This window comes from Leiobunum rupestre, chromosome 6 (genome assembly GCF_980474605.1).
Source record: "Leiobunum rupestre chromosome 6, qqLeiRupe1.1.hap1, whole genome shotgun sequence".
Lineage (NCBI taxonomy): Eukaryota > Metazoa > Arthropoda > Arachnida > Opiliones > Sclerosomatidae > Leiobunum > Leiobunum rupestre.
The window spans coordinates 33,939,660-33,958,450 of record NC_143389.1 but is presented as its reverse complement, the minus strand read 5'-3'; the positions used below and the strand labels follow the sequence as shown (position 1 = coordinate 33,958,450).

The following is an 18,791-nucleotide window of genomic DNA, read 5'->3' as shown; positions in this document are numbered from 1 at the left end:
CCATTTTGATTTTATTTCGTTCCTGTTCTATAGTAAGCATGTTCTTTGCAGCCAACTCAAAATCTCCTCCATCATTTTTCTTCTTTTTCCGTGGCATTCCTTGGTAAATAGGTTATCATATTAAAATCGTATTTGAAACTATAATTTATACAATATTTTACTTTCAATATCTGATTCTGTAGAAGTATTTTGGAGGTCTCTCCATGTTTTCTTTTTGGTGGAATTTGACTTTGCATCGTTAAGTTCACTTGTTGTACTAACTTTTATTGGCGTTTTATTTTCCAACCAGAAGTAGTCGTGGTCTGCAGGTTCAATTGTAGAGTTGTCAATGATTTTGTGGTCCACAGGTTCAGTTGTAGAGTTGTCAATGATTTCGTAGTCTGTGTTTCCTAATGTAGTTACTATTGGATTTTGGTTCACCTAAAAGGTGCCAAGATTTTATTTAATATGGGTATTAATTAACATTTTTAAAGGACTTACAGGTTTTGGTATTCCTAACTCCTTACTAGGTTGATCATTACTATAGGAATTGATATCTTTCGCTAATGCATATTGTTGAATTCTAATTGGAAAATTAGCGCATGGCAAAGGTACATCTGAGTTTCCTTCAACAACTATTGGTCCTATAATTTGAAGCAATCTCTTCTCTAATTCTGTTAATATTTATTTTGTTTTTTTCCCTCCACCAGTTCCACCAATGCTGACTTTTATTCTCGCTGCTTTTGCTTTAGTAGATGATCTCCAGTCTTGCCATGTCTATAGTACAAATTTATTAACAATCAAACAAAATTTTTAAACTTAGTACCATCAATTCATGATGAAAATACCTTTTTCCATTTATCAACATCTTTTATAGGACCAGTTCCATCGTTATTCAAGCTCATAGAGAGTTCTTCCCACATTTTATCCGATTTCATTTTAGTAAAAGAGTCACTAAATTTACCATTTAAAAATTCTGGATGATTCTCCATATATTCTAAGAATATTTCTTGTTGTAAACTTGTTACACGACCACCTCGTGACTTCGCCATAATGTAATTAAAATATTTGAGAACTTAAAAATAATGGGCTATGAAACAAATGAACACAAGTGGTGATAAATTTCAAATAATGTGAAAAAAGGCTCCTTTGTAACACCACATTTCATTGGCTCATCAATCGGAACTACGTCATCACTCGTTACCAAAACGAATTCGGAAATAAGGAGAAAAATTAAACGAGAGCTTAACGAAACGCGAGATAGAATACGTTTTTAACGAAAATTCGTTAAGCGCTCGTTAAAAGAAACTCGTTATATTTTACGAGTCTTTATTTTACGAAAAAGATAGAATAAGCCCCCAGAGAGGGTAAAGTCGCTTCGCTACTGAGAGGCGTCTCTCGTTCAAAAATCCGTATTTATTTTTTTCGTCGAAAATGCCCATAGGATCCGAACGTTTGATGGCGCTGCAAGCGTATCCGGAAGTCCTAGCGCGCGATTCAATATTCAGTTTTGTACGACGCAAAAATTGATTCGTTTTTAATTTACATTTTAAGTAGTTTTTAAATATGCCTGGACCATTGTGTTCCGCCGTAAATTGTTCTAATACGAAAAATAAGAATTCTCGATTATCATTTTTCAAGTTTCCAAGGGAAAAAGAACGGTGAATATATCAGGATATTTAATCCATCGCTGTTTTTCCAACCACCAATGCTCCTCTTCCCTCAGCCAACTCAAAAATAACAATCCAATTATTGATCCTACAAATGTGCTCTCCTTCTTCAAGTTTTTCAAAACAACAAAGAACTCTTCTTTTGGTAGCCTTATAGTACCTACTGACAATTTTTTTAAGTTTATTACAGAAACAAATGAGGTATTTGATACTATAGCTTTAAACTATTATCTCATATGCCAAATGTCAAAGAGCGTATGGAAAAATTTATTACACGTCGAATTGACAAGACTTGGTTTCAAGCATCAATAGATTCAACATGTCCGACTGTATTTCAAAACATGATAAGTTTCTTCGTTGAGTTTTGCATGCACAGTGCCCTGAAATCTCGATCATGATTACAAAAAGACACAGAAAAGACTGGACAGGAAATTGATGAAGATACAGCACTAAACTCATACCTCATATTCGTCTTTTTTAACTACTTCGAAGCTTTATCTTATATATTTATTTTCATTAAGTTATTTGATCTTATTTCATTTCTAATATATTAATTTCTATTGTTATTGTTGTTAGGCCTTGGCTATTTATGTTTCCCATTATTTTAGGCTGTTAAAAAGAATTGACACTTCAATATTCAAATATAATATTTAAAAATATTTAGTTGTACTTACTTGCGTCATAAATTCACATGAAACAACCATTTCACATTTTATTTAAATTTTTTAGTATCAGAAATAAGAAAATAATCGGTGCCATATTGCGGATGTAACAAAAATCTTCTAAAAAAAATTTAACTAACGACACCCTGTAGCACCCTGGTAGTGGGATCCTGAACTTCATTTGTAATTTCTTCTATTCGCGCGTGCGTCAAAAACTGGTAACGAAATTTTAACATTGCGGGAATAGGAAGAGACGCCTCTCAGTAGCGAAGCGACTTTACCCTCTCTGCACACACGTTTGTCTGGTAAAAACCACCCGGAGCCTAGGTACCTTCCCCGAGGAAACGTTTCTGAGATAAACACTGAGCATTATTAACGTTTGTAGCGCAAGAGTCAGACTCAGGGGCGGACAGGCGCCTTTTTCGTGAACTGGGTACTGTAAGCTGGCGGCCCCCCAAAAATCACTTTTCAAGCGGTCCTCAGTCGAACTAAAGGGTAATTTTGGTCGAGGCCCCGTGAGATAACGCTCGCCAGCCCACCGGGCCAATCCACCCCTGGTCAGACTTTAAAAGAAACACCTACTCTTAACATGACGGACATCGTCGTTTGCCGTCATGAATGTAAGTTAATTAGTATTTCGCATAAATGTGTCGGTACTATTAATACCGAAAGTATGGTGACTACCACTGAGTTCAGTGTTTCTCCATCTTTCCGCTACTATCCTATCATAAAGGAAGACGACGAAGCAGTCGACGATATGACGTAGGGGAAGTAAAGTCGGCGCTAGGGCATGGCGACAAAGGCAACCGCCTAGAGCGCCGCACTCAGCGGCACTTATTGGGGGCCAGCATAAATCCGTCAAGGGGGGTGGCCGAAGTCTGGACCCGGAACCCCCCTGGTCTACGCCACTTGCCCGCACTTAGCGACATGTTTTGGGATCCCGCAGTTAGCGACACTTATTGGTATCCCGCACTTAGCGGGGATTTTTGGTTCCCCCCGTACTTAGCGGCACTTATAGGTGCGCCCCCTCTTTTTTCCTTCAATTGCGTTGAGAGAAGGGGCCCCTTCTCACTACTTAGGGCCCCGCACTCTCTAATTCCGGGCCTGAGGGGGGAAGTTGGACTTCACGCAAATTCTCAACCACTGGCTTTCTGAATCTACCTATCGGTCGATTTAACGTCTTGAGTTAGCTTTGTTGATATTCGGTCTATGCCTGCTCTTCTTTGAAATGTTCTGTTAAATTTCGTGTCGCTACTCACAGGCACGGCAGTGGCGGCGCCAGGAATTTTCGCGAGGGTAGGCAAACCAAATAAATGGGCCCCCGACCCGGGACCCCCCTTTTCTCAAAGAAATGCTTCAATAAAATAAAGTAGTGATGTACATGACGAACAAAAACGTTCTAACAACAGTAAAACGAGTCCAAATATAACAGAACTGGTTTTATTTACTAGGAGATACCTCAAAAATTTCTAAATACATTATCGACAATTGTTTCATTGTTATTTATAAATAATTTTATCTCTTGGGACAATTTTGAGACCCTTTCTAGATCAATTTGGGGCCCCTTATAGGATGATTTTGGGGCCCCTCAAAATTTTAAGGTAGGCAGTGGCCCACCTGGCCTGCCCCCTAGCGCCGCCACTGAGGCACGGACTGGCCCAGGCGGCTAACCGGCGATCGCCGGTCAGATCAGGTCCAACTCAAATTGGGGGCCAAATAGGAAAAACTTGGCATTAATGGGAAATGGGGCCAACACGACTGCGTAGCCGGTGGGGCCAACTACTAGCCAGTCCGGGCCTGGCTACTCACAGTACATAGGAATCGTTTTGTATATCTAAACTGTACCTATTATCTAGATACAGATATTTTTACCTTTAGATAAAATCATTTTTTACTGGGTACTATATTTTAAGTTAATAGGTATTCGAGGAAATATCCGATACGCGAATATAACTCTCGAATACGTATGAGAAGATAAAAAGTATAGAGATTTATCACGTCGTCTGCTCTCCCTAGCTTTACCAGTGGAAACGGTCGCCATGTTGTGGGGGTTTCTCTTTGCTAAAAAGCATTAGTGACGTTAGTCACGTGGTCACTAAAATATCTCTATAGCACGTTTAGATAATTATAGCTGAACTAGATAAAAGTATCTTTCCACTAACAATCAACAGATACGCTAGATACTTTAACCTTAGGTACAAATATCTTTTACCTAGTATCTTTTATCTTTTACCTAGATACCAAATCGCTGAACACTGATGCGTCATCAAAATTCGAAATTTTCTCCAGCGCACCGCCAAGTGAGGCGTTTTAGAACGTATGTCTACGAGCGAGTAAGTCAAAGAGAGCAAATTGCGCCAGGCGATAGACCAAATATAGGCTAACGTTTCTTGTATTGTAGTCTACTACACTATAGTGAGACTAGCTCTCAGTACAACTTACCCGGATAAGATTCATTATAAACTTATAATACCTACATGGAGCCTTGTAGGAAAACGAAAATTTTAGGTAGGGCCAAGGGCTTTAATTTTTTGTTCTCGTGAATTTCTAGGTAGGGCCAAACCAATTCTAGGCAGGGTCGGGCCCTACTGCCCCCCCCCCCCTGGTGACGGCCCTGTAGATGGCGCGAACTAACGAAATCACCCAGGTGACGGAAATTTACGAGGATGCGGTCCCCACGTTTTCAACCCACCCCCTACGCCCGTTTGTGGGAGTATCAAATCACGAGCCGGGCGATTGGTTCGACAAAACATCTCCTCTACCTTTCTCCATGAGACAACCCACCTAGTGAACAATCCGCTATTTCCGGCACCCTTAACTTACCGAGGCCATTTGTTCAGCGGATTCGTCGTACTACAAGGATCGGTCTGAAGGAGATGTTGTTGAGATTGTGTCCTACGCTCCGTGGGATATGGTTTTTACTTCGAGTAATGTCGCGGGATATATTTTGGGCATGCGTTAAAGATAATATTACCTCAATTACCATTGGTGGGAAAAAGCGTTTGCCCTGGATTATTGATAATTAGCTTTTAAATAAGGCCATGAAATCAAAGAGATAATTGGACTTGACAAAGTAGCGGGATTTTAGAAAGACGCGAGTAACTTACGATCGGTTTATATCTCAATTGCACGATTCCATCGCTGCGTATCCCTAGGGGTTCTGGACATTCGTCTGCTCATAATCCAAGATACCTCCGCCGTCGTCATTTGAAGTCCAGAATAATCAATTGTCACATCCTTTGGCCATAGCCATGGCCTTTGGAGATTTCTTCTACCGTAGTTTTAGTACGCCGGACCCTGACTTGACTCTACCTTCCCTTAGACCTTCGGATAATTGTTTCTCGTTTTCTTCAGTTGAAGCAACAGATGTAGCTTTGGCCTTACAGCGATTAAAGAACCACTCAGCCGGCGGACAAGATGGTATAGCTCCTCGACTTCTCAAGATGATGGTTCCTGCTATTATTGATACCCTTGTGAACATTTTTAACTTGTCGCTCTCGACGTCCTCTCTTCCTTCGAGTTGGAAGCTTGCTAATGTCATTACAGTCTTTAAAGGGTCTGGAAAGCGTTATCATCTTTCGACGTTCATCATTGGCAAGTTACTGGAATCCATAGTTTCGGAGAAGCTTAATAAGTTCCTAGATGTCAATTCCGTTACACCTGATTTTTAAACTAGAAAGAATGGGAAACAGTGGTGAAATTTTGAGGTGGTTAAGGAACTTTTTGTCCAATCTCTTCCAAAGAGTTATCTATCTAAAATGGTCGGTTTGCGATGGGAGTGGTCAATATGGTCCAAAATGGTCAGTTTGTGATGGGTGTGGTCAATAGGCCCTAAATGGGTTAGAGTGTGCAATAACTGGTGGCTTTACCGGGGAGTCGGGGTTCGACTCTTGTAACCTATAAGGGCGGTGGCGCATGGGGAGATGTTAGCTCTGATCAAATGGTCCTATCTCCACCTCCAACTTCGGTCAGGTTAGGGCTGGAAACTGAGCTTCGGCTCAGGCTAACGGAGAGGGTCCGTGCAAACTGGCCGCCTCGGCAGTTTGGGTAGCCTGCTGTGGGGCGGCGGGCCTCCGTATGAGGGCACGGCGGTCCTGTTTCCCGGCCTTTTGGGACACACCGGGATCTCCGGTGCCAGCTGTGTCGGGTTATGTGGACCACTGTGTGCCAGTGGTTCCCCGTTAGGAGCTCTCTCCAAAGGGTATGACTCTTTACCTACGTACACTCTAAGAAAAAAAGGCTCCATGTAGGTCGGAAAAAGGGTTTCCAAAAATGTCCCTTATTTCGAACCCTTTTTTGGCCTAGTTAGAACCTATTTGAAAGGTTCCATTTAGCATCACCAGGGGTTTTTATCGAACCCCTTTTTGTTTTATTTAGCACTGTCGGGGGTTCCACCTGACGCCGCCTCGGGTTAAATTTTAAGCCTTTTATGGTTTCATCAAGCGCCGTCACCCCTACGGTTCTACCCGACGCCGCCTCGGGTTAGATTTGACCGCCATCACGGTTCCATCTAGCGCCGAAAGGGGTTCCAGCTTAAGCCGCTTACGGTTTTATCTAGCACGCCCAAGGGCTCTTCTTCAAACACACCACGGTTCTACCCAACACCCCATAGGTCGTTTTATAAGCATATACAGTTCTAGCAAGCGACTCTAGGGGTTAATATTTAAACCCGTAACGGTTCTACTTTTCCGCTTACGAGGTGAGGTTCATTTCTAAGCCCTCCTCAGTTCTAAGTACCACCTCAATGTATTAATTTTGAAAAGCCAGCATCTCTAGGGATTTTATTTCAACACTCTATAGTTCTATTTAGCAACTTCAGAAGTACGGTTCCGCCCTTCACCACAAAGAATACTATTTCAAATCCTATAAGATTGTATTGGGTTTGCTTTCAATTATATACCTTAGCTTTGTCAACCTACTTTCCTTACGAGTTTTATTCCAATTAGCTGGATAAATCATGAAAAAAAATTATTGTAAATGAAAATAATAGTATTTATTTTTCTTTCATGTACCTAATTTGCCAACAACGTTGGCGACAGAAATTGACATTTTTGGGGTATATTCCAAAAATTACCTTTTGGAAGTACTCCAACATTTTACAAAATATTTTGGGGTATTGTAGCTAGAAAACAAAGTACGAAGCAAAAAGACAAACAATTCTTTTTTTTTAATTTGAGATATCTTCATCCGAAACAATAGCGTTGGTGTGACGTGCTTCGGTTCAGCCTAAAAGGAAAAGATCAGATGTTTGGTATAATCTAAGAGTTCTTTTTATGAATGATGTTGAGTCATCCATCATTGATAACAAATTCCCTCCGAAATAAAGAGTGCGTTTTTCATTATACAATTATTTAGCAAAATTTAAAATAGGCTACTTAAAAATTGTACGTTTAACGCCCTAATTACGTATAATCTTATACTAACACGATAATTAAGAAATTACTCAATACAATTGGTTGCGGCTATTTGTGCATAAATTACTTATAGGGACTTAGCAGCATGACGTAGATCACCTTTGCTTTTTTCAATTAAAGAAAAAAAAAGGATAACAGCATGGCGGCCATAGCAAAAGGTGTGACGTCATGCTGCCAACTTGCCAAGTCCCTTTCAAAAGTTTGAAAATCGACGGTACTTTATTTCGCACAGTATTAAAATCAGTTCAAGACCAACTATAGTTTCTGCTTGTTTAGGCCTATTGCCGTTGATTTAAAAAAAATTTGATTTGTAGGAATTTACTCGTAAATTACTTACCTCGTAGAAGAAAATGCTTCATCGTTCCCTCAATTCTTTCACCAACTTTAAATGCCGATCTAACTGTACACCAAAACCGCGAAACAAAAATGGTAGACCGTAGACGGAAATTTGGACACGAGAAAAATTAAACAAGTTGGCAAGCCAAAATTTACGTCTCCCCGGAAGAATTGTCCCTAGTGGTATTAATTGCTCGAGATGACCCTTAAAGATATATCTCCGCAATTCAGAGTTTTTTACTAAAACCGTAATCCCGGTTCAATCCCACCCGGTATAAAATTTTAATTATAATTAAAATAATTGAGACGAAACAACAGAGTTTAATTTATTCAGAATATTATAAATTAAGTAGTTACCACAGCGAGTTAGACGTACTAAACAACAACAAAAATAACCAATAGAAAAATGTAAAAGAATATTCAACCAAGAAACAAGTTAATCCAAATACTTCGAAATTAAGAATAAATAAACCCAAACACTGAAAGTTGAAAAATTTATGTGAAAGGATTAACGAGAAAAAAACCTTACCGTTAGCAATACACGGCTTACAACGTACAATAAATGACCATAGGCGGAATAGTTAGGGCTCTTTAAAAATAAAAACAAACAAACCCAAACGATGAACTGCATTAAACATCTTAATCCGTCGTAATGACGACCCAGTTAAAAACCAGACCAACATAAATGAAAGGGCACGATGTATACAGCTCGAAATTTTCTTCATAAATGAACAATTACGCTTGAAAACTAAATACGCTAAACACACGACTGAAAAAACTAACTAGGTGAACCACCCACGGGTTCTACCCTTTAACCTGCTTATCTGCTGACTGCGCTAAAAAAAGATTTGACCTTTAAATTTTCATATGTTAAAAAATGTTAAGTTGAGCTTATAATTTTCAGTGAAGTGTAAGCAACATGTATCGGTGGTTCTGTGGTAGAACGCTCGCATGTCACGCAGGAGGGCTCGGGTTCGAATCCCGCCCGATGCGATCGCAAATTGATACTTAGAAGAATGCCGTAAACAATTGGTGGAAATCCTGCCATTTGGACGTTGAGAAGTTAACCGTAACCCTCAACACACGGTCCGTCCCAAGCATCGAAGATTCTTCACGCAAAAGAAAATTATAATACACCCAAAGACAAAAAGAGAGTGTTTTTGGAAAAACCTTTTCCCTGATTCTAAGAAACTGCTTACGCAGCGATTACACTTTGCTCCGAAAATGTGAACGCGTTCGCAGCCCAGACAGACAGACACACACACACACTCTCAGACACGGTGAATGTAATACCCCTCCTAGAGGACTATGTCCCCTCGGAGAGGTAAACAAGTTGGCAAGCCAAATATACCTCTCCTCGGAAGTATGGTCCCTAGTGGTATTAATTTCTCGATACGACCCCCAAAGATATCTCCGCAATTCAGAGTTATTTACGAAAAACGTATTCTCGGTTCAAACCCTGCCCGGTGTAAAATTTTAATTTTAATTTAAATAATTGAGACGAAACAATCGAGTTAATTTATTCAGAATATTATAAATTAAGTAGTTACAACAGCGAGTTAGATTCACTAAAACAATGCACAATTGAATTTAACCCTTTTTACAGTACATGTTTATCAGTTGAATATAATACTAAGCAAATTTTAATGAAAGAAACATCTACAGATGGTATTTGTATTTTTCTCGCTTACGAAATACTTGCCGCATCTTTAACGCTCATTTTATTTCAACTTCCAGTTGACGTTGTGACACATACCGCATGAAAAAGACCAATGCCGTCCAATTTCCAATATCATATAATGACTCGCACACCCAGGAAATCATTGACTGCGTTAGAAATCGTAGATATCCAAATATCCACACCAGATATATTTACAAGAAGCAAAAACCTTACCATCAACAAAGCACAGAGAGCCACTTGACTAACCGCCAGCTCTTAAAGCAATAAACGTTAAATTATCGTCTTTGAATTAACACAACTATATATAGGTCGTTAAGAACACCCGTAAATAAATAACAAAAAAAACTAACAAAGTGGACCACCCACAGGGTCTACCCTTTAACCCTCTAATCTCGGCTGACTGCGCTAAAACAAGATTTAACCTTTAAAAAAAACCAGATTAGGCCTTCATAAATTCATTAATAAAAAAAGACTTTATTACCTATTATGCTTACGATGCCTGTCTTAATTTCAGTGAATCTAAGCAGCTGTCGGTGGTTCTGTGGTAGAGCGCTCGCCTGCCAAGCCGAATGGTCTGGGTTCGAAACCTGGGTGGCGTATTTGTTTTTAATCAATAGAGAAACGCTAAATTAGAATTTCTTCGATGCAATAATTTCAATTTCAATTCTATTTCAATTAAACCAAAATTTCGTACTCTATTAAATACGCTTCCGATAAAGTTGAAGATCTAATTTTCAATAAGGCGTAACAAGTGTCGGTGGTTCTGTGGTAGAACGTCCGCCTGTCACTCAGGAGGTCTCGGGTTCAAATCCCGCCCGATGCGATCGCAAATTGATACTAAGACGAATACCGTGTACAACTGGTCGAAACCCTGCCATTCGACGTTGAGAGGTAGCATTACACTCAGCACTCGGTCCGTCCCAAAGTCATTAAGAAGAAGTTGGAGAGAAAACGCCCATATAAACACAACAGACTCAACGTGCACAACCATTAGAACACAAACACAACAAATTCAACACTCACAACCTACGCATAAACATTACAAAAACGTAATACACCAAACCGTCACGACGGTGAGCGAAAAAACACCATCCAAACCAAACCGCAAATGCATCCGTTAACGCTCACCGTCACACGGTGGTTTTGCCAACCCTTTGAGAAACTGCGTACGCAGTGATTACACTTTGCACCGAAAATGCGAACGCGTTCGCAGGCCTGACAGACCCACAGACCCACAGACCCACCCACAGACAGACACGGTCGTTGTATAACCCCTCCTAGGGGACTTTGTCCCCTCGGACAGGTAAAAATAAGGATTTCGAAACAACCGTCAGCTTCAAGACATTTCAACCGCTCTTTGCACGCTCCCATTTCTTACCAAAATCTTTTTAAAGTTATATTTAACGTGGCTTGCGTCCAAGGTGGGACCATCAGTAGTAGGGTACTACTATCCATGCTGGATTTGTCACCTGTCCGAGCTTGGGGACGCTGGCGTAGGGCACTATGATTATAGGCCTCCGGTGGTATATCCCCTGTTGCTAGGTACACCGGGATATAAATTCTGACACACTGGGAGTGGTCAATATGGTCTAAAATGTTCAGTTTGTGATGGGAGTGGTCAATATGGTCGAAAATGGTTGGTTTGCGATGGGAGTGGTCAATATGGTCTAAAATGGCCGGTTTGCGATGGGAGTGGTCAAATCGGTCCAAAATGATCAGTTTGCTATGGGAGTGGTCAATATGGTCCAAAATGGTCGGTTTGCTATGGGAGTCTCCATAATAAACAAAAATGGTCAGTTTACCTAACTCCCCCAAGAACATTGGATTTCGTCAAGTTCAAAATAAATCGTTAAAATATTATCTGGCCGCCGCAAGAATTTTTATTTTTTCAAAATTGTTTGTATATGCCGTAATTCCGAACCCGCCATAGATGGTTTTGGTAGCGGAAACAGTGGCCAGAAAAATGGCTAGACTATTCAAAATATACAAAAGTGTTATAGATAACGCCAGACTATCATGATTTGAAATGCATCAATAAATGAACTATGAGATTGGATAGATAAATTTTGATAAAGGTGCAGGAACTAAATGTGTATAGCAATATTTTGAGAAAGTTGCTTTTATTGGCCGGAACTAAATGTAACCATGGCACCTTTTCCAAAATATTGCTATTTACAGTTAGTTCCTGTAATAAAAAACTGCACCTTTCCCAAAATATTAATATATACATTTAGTTAATCCACAATAATTCGGTATATTTTGATGGTTTTTAATTTGTTGTCCAAAAAGATCTTTTAATTTCGGTAGAAATTTTAGATGTTGAAACTCTTAGCTCACAGTTATTGATGTACTTAATTCGAAAACATTGCCATGGTTACATTTAGTTCCGGTCAAAAAAGCACCTTTCCCAAAATATTGCTACTTAAATTGACCACTCCCATCGCAAACCGACCATTTTAGACCATATTGACCCCTCCCATCGTAAACTGACCATTTTTTACCATATTGACCACTCCTGATTCAAACTGGCCAGTTTTGGCCATTTTACCAATTTTAACTTTGAATGAAAACTTTTATGCATGTTTCACATGGGAATCACAAAAGTAAATTTTTTTAAATTTTGCAAAGGGGGGACCCTTTGGTGCCCATGAAATTAGCATATAAAATCCCTTAAGGAATTTCCGGCTCGACCAAGGTCATAAAACTTGACCTTTTGACTCTGATACCTTCCTGGGGCATGGTTTAAAGGTTGCCATAACATTTTCTCGGATCCTCGACTTATAAACCAAGACCTTCCCTTGTACGTCGTAAACAACTTTTAAGCATTAGCTTATTTCTATACAAATACTAAATGTACATTACTGAGAGGTTAAGTTAGAAGAAACCACCTATGGACTGTGAGGAGGATGATAAAATACGCGAAAAAGTAGATTAGTCCATAATTAAAAGGGATAATATAGCTAAATCCTAAACAAATTTGAAGAAATTAAAAAACTTACTAATAACTCGTACCCAATAGGTCTTCGAGCAAAAAACGCGAAACTCGGATCAAATAGATATTCGAGTAATAAACTAAATTAAAATTAAATAAAATAGCCAGAAATTCCAACGGTAGACCGGTTTCGTTCTATTTGGAACTCATCAGTACCGTGCGGGAAATCTGGCTGGCGACTGTCAAATCTAAAGGAGAAACTGATGGCGTTTTTCTTTGGGCTGCTCTCTCTGCTCCCGGAGTGCTCCGAAGGTCGTTGCGTGTCCCATTGGGCTTTCGAGAGCAGATCCCGCAGAGATTCGCGTTTACCATTGGGACGTTGCTCCGCGAGAGAGTGGCTGATTTCTTGCTCTCTGTTGATCCGAGATAAGTGACGGATCAACGGATTCGGAGCCAGTTTTGTGGAAAATGTCGGCGGTCAGGGAAGAAGATTTACGAATTATTTTGTTATTATTAGAATCTTCATCAAGTTCAGAGGAGGAAGATTTTTTGGAACATATTTTTAAGGATAAAGTGGAACATCCGAAAATTGAGGGATTTATTAAAAATGTAGTGCATAGATTTTCAAATGAAGAAGTACATAAATTTATTACTACCTCTACTATATTGTAATGTAAATGTAGACTGTAGATTTTCGATTAACCCATGAAATGTGTTATTCCCTCGTCGCGGAATTTGAAGCTTCAGGTGTCCGTAGTGCTATTTCTGCCGAAAATCACCTTTTGACTCATTTTTACAGCGTTCTAGGCCTAATAAAACGCGTCTGAATTCTATACAAGAAAGTTGGAGAAACAATTGTTTCTCATTGGGAAAAGCGCGCCAAAAATACTGATCCGAAGAAAGTTACGTTTATCATTGGAAAAGTACTCTCGTGACTCTCGTCCGCTCTCTAAAGGATCGATGACGTCACACGTCAATTTTTTTAATCCGAAAGGGAGTTAGGAGCGGTTTCGGAGCAACCCAAAGAAAAACGCCATAAGCCTAAACTTTAAAAATTTCAAAACGCGTTGCATATAGCAACGGAAAGCCGAAAAGGGGGGAGTGTGGTGGAGAATAGAAATTATAGAATAACCGATAAGTTAAGTTAGGTGGTTTCTTCTAACTTAACTTATCGTATATTCTATTCTCCACCACACTCCCCCCTTTTCGGCTTTCCGTTGCTATATGCATCGAAGTTATTACGCAAACTAGTGGCTAGAGATTTGAAAATTAAAACCAGACTACAATAATCGTATAGCTCGAATATTTTTAGAATGTTTAGAGTTTTGAAACTTTTGTCAGTGTGAGCAAAGTACGGTTGGTTGACAATAATTCTTACGGCCTTTTTTTGGAAAATAAATAGTCTATTAAGGTTGTAATTTGTGGTGTTACCCCAAATGGAAATACAGTAACTTACACTCGAATTAATCGAGCCCTGGTGCACTCCCCGAAACACTACTCGGGGAGATGATAGATTATTATTTAATTTCGTTTGGCGATTAATTAAATGATTGAAGCCAATGTATTGGGGAACACCTCTTATACCCATTTTAGAGAGCTTCACTAATTGACGATTGATGTTTACCGATCAAAGGTGTTTTAAGATACAAAAAGATACCAAAAGCTAATTCGTTTATATCTAAAAAGTTGAAAATATTTTTATACACGTGTCCCAGAGCCGACTCTACTCCACTCCCCTCTCTAAATTAATATCTCGGAATATTTATAATACTCGTTTTGTTACAGAAGAAAACCTAGTTGTGAATAAAATGTTAAAATCGATAGGCCAAAAAAGTTCTACATTCTTAGGCCCAAAATTGTATAACATACTAAACCCCGAAACAAAAAATAGTACTAATATAAATATATTTAACAAGATAATTTGTAAATGGCTAGTCGAATTTGGATATGAGCCTCTGAATATGTTTTTAAGTTTCTAATTGATTTACATTTAATTGCTAATTTAAACCTATTGCTTGTTTTTTTTCAGCTTGCCTTTCAATGATCGATGAGTGTTATTACGAAATTGTACCCCTCCACGCGCAAGTTCTTAACTTATGTGGATTGGGGTGATGTATTATAAAGGTGTAAAATTGTATTATTGTATTATGACATCAATAAATTAATATCAATTCTAATATCAATGTAATAGGCTTTAAATGTATGTCTATGACATCTTGTTTTATGCAGTACTTGTAGAAGTATTCAAAGTCTTAGCTGAAAATGCGCGTAAAAACATTTTTAAATGAAAAAATTCCAAATAAACAGTTAGTTTATTTTTGTCACTTTATTTCCAGCACTTACATTAAAATTTTATACCCTTCAACAAATATTTTGCTGAAAACCAAATCCACAGCAAAAAAAGGATTTAATTCCTTTCTTAAATAAAAATTTCGTCGAAATTAACCATTTGGGAACAAAATAATTTTTGTCCTATGACATGTTTTTCTTACTACTGTTTTATATTACACAAATTAATTGTTTAGAATAAATTTGATCTTTACCATAAAAACGTTTCAAAAAGAAAAGAAAAAACGTAAAAATGTAATTTATCGATGAGATAATTTTAAATGTTTTTTCCTTCAGTTTGTCACGTTATTTTGATTACACTAAACGTAATGCCGTAATCACTCGTTGCCTGCCAAATTTTAATAACTTTTCGAAAGTTTCTATTGGTTTCGCTTGATTTTGTAACAATCTAAAACACTGCTGATCTCGCCGGAATGAAGACTTAATTAAAGATGAAATGAATTTAATATTCACTAGATATATAAAAAATCGGTAGTCATACCGAGGAAATTATATATTTATACTTAACATTTGAGAGATAGACTACATAGCTTTAAAATTAAAAAAAAAATGTATTTACATAATCGTGTGTTACAATGATATGTGATGGTAAACGAAAAACATTGTACAACGCACAAAAAATAACTGTTCAAAAATTATTAACTTATTTGAAAAATTAACGGGGACAAAAATGGTCAAAAATTGGCGATTGGCACCATATTCAACTCATGATTTTAATTGTTTTTCCCTAAAGTTACAATATAAAATCAATTCTAATTGATTATTTCTACAACTCGATAGCACAATCAGAGGATGAATTTTAATTACACCATTTACGCGCGCGTATATGTAAATATTTCATTTAATTTTATTAATTATCAAACTACCACGAGGGCAAAGGGATGTGTACAGTTCATATTTTAAAGGGAACGCATGGTGTCAGCCGAAGGCCTCAGACACCAAAAGTTTTCTTTTTGTAAATATACAAATTTGCAAAGCGAAATATGTCTAAGAAGAGGTCCAAAAAACTGGCGTATACAAACAGCTCCGTAAAACATTTTTTTAAATATATAGATTTTTTGTAGGTTTTAATGTATATTACTGCGAAACATTTATATAATTAGCTAAAGCTACGATCACGGTTACTTTTTGCACATTAGCATATTGTTATCGTTGTGGAAATCTTCACATATCTCACGAACTGTTAATTTTTTAAAATTCGATTTTCTTGTTCACAATTTTAGACAGTCCTTGACTTATGTAAAAATTTATCCGCGAATAATTTTCCCCTCCAAGAAATGGAAGACTTAGATATTAAATAGAGCGGCTTGCAATAACTTTCTGTGATGGGAAACGTCGCGAAACAAAGACACTTTCTTATAATTTATAAAGAAAATATTTTAAATAAATTCGATTTAATTTTTTAATAATTAAAAGTACGAATACAATTAATTATTAATAAGCTTTAGCTGAAATGCTGTCTTTAACTAGGCGTTTTCATATTGGAAACAAAATAGGCGCTTCCGTATTCTAGTTTAATTACAAATTTTGCAATAAAACAAGCGTAAAAATTTAATTTATACCCAGGATTTTAAAAATTTTGCTAATTTAGAATATCGACTTTGACGAGACTCACAAATAACTTTTCGTTAAAACAAATCAATTATTTTCAAATTAAATAGAGCGAAGAAAGTGGCGTAGGGAAACCTACGTGGCAAAATCTGCTCAAACTGCGCAGTACCTGACACTGGAGAAAGGGGAGTGGGTACTGTGATATGATCTAGTTCAAAGAAAGTCCACCTGTGGCGCAGCCGTGCAACGTCAAAGGTAATAACTTCAGTGTCAAGGCTCTGTTTGAGCCGGTTCTGCCATGTAGTTTTCCCCACGCCACTTTTATTGTCCGTTAAATGTATCCAAAAAACGACGTATATAGAGAGCGGTAGGGGGTGACGTATTTTCTTTAATTTAATTTTATTTTTTGTTCAAATGGAAGACGTTTGATTTCTTTGCGTGTGTGGTCTACTACAATACATGGTTTTTTATTATAATTTCTCTAAAAAATCTACCCGTTGTATTTTTGACTAAATACTGGGGAGGCGAAAACGCGAAAGGTTAAAAAAATAGATGATAACTACTGGGATGAGATAAAATGCACAAGAAAGGGGGGAAACGCAACAACAATTAAAAAACATTTAAAGTATTCTGGTTTTCGGTCTGTAATGTACAATTTTTTTCATTTATATCTATATACCTATATATATATATAATTATTTACTGGAAGCGACAATTATAAATAACTTTTCAATCTCGATTTTTAAACGCATATATATTTTTTTCTTTAAAACACATCGACTTCAACCAAAGTCTTTCATATCCAACAACCATAAGTAGCGCGTTTTCTCCAAAAAAACAAAATGGCCCATTCTCAAACACTTGATTTTTTTCACGCAATTTTAAATTTGGGACCAAACAATTTTTCACTCATCTTTGGCGTAGCGTCGCGGATCATGTTTAAGTTAATTTTTTTCCGGTTTCCTATTTGTTTTCTTTTTTTCCTGATTTCGATTTTGTGAATAATAAAAAGTTCTTCTCCCACGTTGTCAAAAACAATTTGATTATTTTTCTGTTCTGTATTATGAAATAATTGAAATAACTCCTAACCGGGGGAATTATTGTTACGGTTCGATACGAGTTTAATGTCCTATTTTTGGGGGTGTTACTCCACTTATACCCTCATAACTTTAATTACCTTTTTTAAATTATATTCATTCAATGGAAACGGTAACGGGTCATGTACTTATATAGTTTTGAGAAAATGAACGTGATGAGAGAGACAAATTGGCCCGTCTGTCTATTTAGTTTTAGACTGGCGTGACTGTGCTCGTACCTTCCTCCTTCTGTTTCCGCAAACGAATCTCTTTCTGGATGTCGATATCAGGTCGAAATAATAACTTGCAACGCTGGAAAAGTAATGGTGACAACGCGATTATTAAACAGGGTGGGGTAAAAAAAACTACTTTATTAGTAGACGCTCCATAAAAAAAAACACTCTTTTAGCTTCCCTTACAAGGGAGTAGGAAATTCTTATTATCAATTAAATCGGAAAATCGTCTGCTACTACGACAAGTAGGTTTTTAACGTAACTAGCTCCTATCACCCCCTAGATTCTGTTAAACCTGGTAGCAGAAACGTTAAATTCGTTCATCCTGCAAAGCTCTTACGGGCAAAAGTCCAAAATGGAATTCATTTCCAGACAACAGCGAATGGCGAAGGTTCATTTTCTTTAATAATCTACACAATTTTTTAAATATTCAATTTTTGGCTCTTCTAGGCTACTCTGGAGTAATCTATTCTGGGCTACTCTGGAGTAATCTATTCTGGGCTACTCTGGAGTTATCTATTCTAGGCTACTCTGGAGTAATCTATTCTGGGCTACTCTGGAGTAATCTATTCTGGGCTATTCTGGAGTAATCTATTATTGGCTATATTTGAGGAATTTCAAGAACGGATCGAAGCTACTGAGAAAAATCAAATAGGTATGCCCACATTTCATAGACGCACTCTTTTACTAATTTTGTGGCTGGAGCTAAATTGAGCGATAACTTGTTTATGCCATCTGTAGGCAAAATAATTATATTGAAAGTAATAAAGTATTTTAATTTTTAATAATATATAATTTTATTATATAATTAAAAAATATAAAAATATTAATATCATAAGTAACATAATAAAAATAGGAATGATACTTTTAATGCTCATTTTGGACCGAACCTTTTTTCTACCTTAACT

General features: G+C 37.6%; 2 protein-coding genes and 1 long non-coding RNA gene across 5 annotated transcripts in view; 1 reads left to right on the top strand and 2 right to left on the bottom strand.

Annotated features, from left to right (window-relative positions):
- Nucleotides 1–1,736: 1,736 nt before the first annotated feature.
- On the bottom strand, nt 1,737–2,124 carry LOC149940666 (uncharacterized). The gene is made up of 3 exons (XR_016481423.1): nt 2,111–2,124; nt 1,924–2,029; nt 1,737–1,812 (listed from the first exon to the last, which is right to left on the bottom strand). It is a non-coding gene; the product is annotated as an uncharacterized LOC149940666 (long non-coding RNA).
- Nucleotides 2,125–5,562: 3,438 nt separating this feature from the next.
- On the top strand, nt 5,563–5,982 carry LOC149940665 (uncharacterized). Its single transcript, XM_090179345.1, has one exon. The coding sequence runs from the start codon at nt 5,563–5,565 to the stop codon at nt 5,980–5,982; it is 420 nt and encodes a 139-aa protein (XP_090035471.1).
- Nucleotides 5,983–15,000: 9,018 nt separating this feature from the next.
- Nucleotides 15,001–18,791, bottom strand: part of LOC149940663 (sodium- and chloride-dependent GABA transporter 1-like) — a 71,091-nt gene continuing 67,300 nt past the window's right edge. For all 3 annotated transcript variants that reach the window (XM_090177000.1, XM_090176999.1, XM_090177001.1), the window contains exon 13: nt 15,001–17,962. In XM_090177000.1, the coding sequence (XP_090033126.1) occupies nt 17,864–17,962 (99 nt within the window). In that variant the 3' untranslated portion in view covers nt 15,001–17,863. The remainder of the gene's footprint in view (nt 17,963–18,791) is intronic.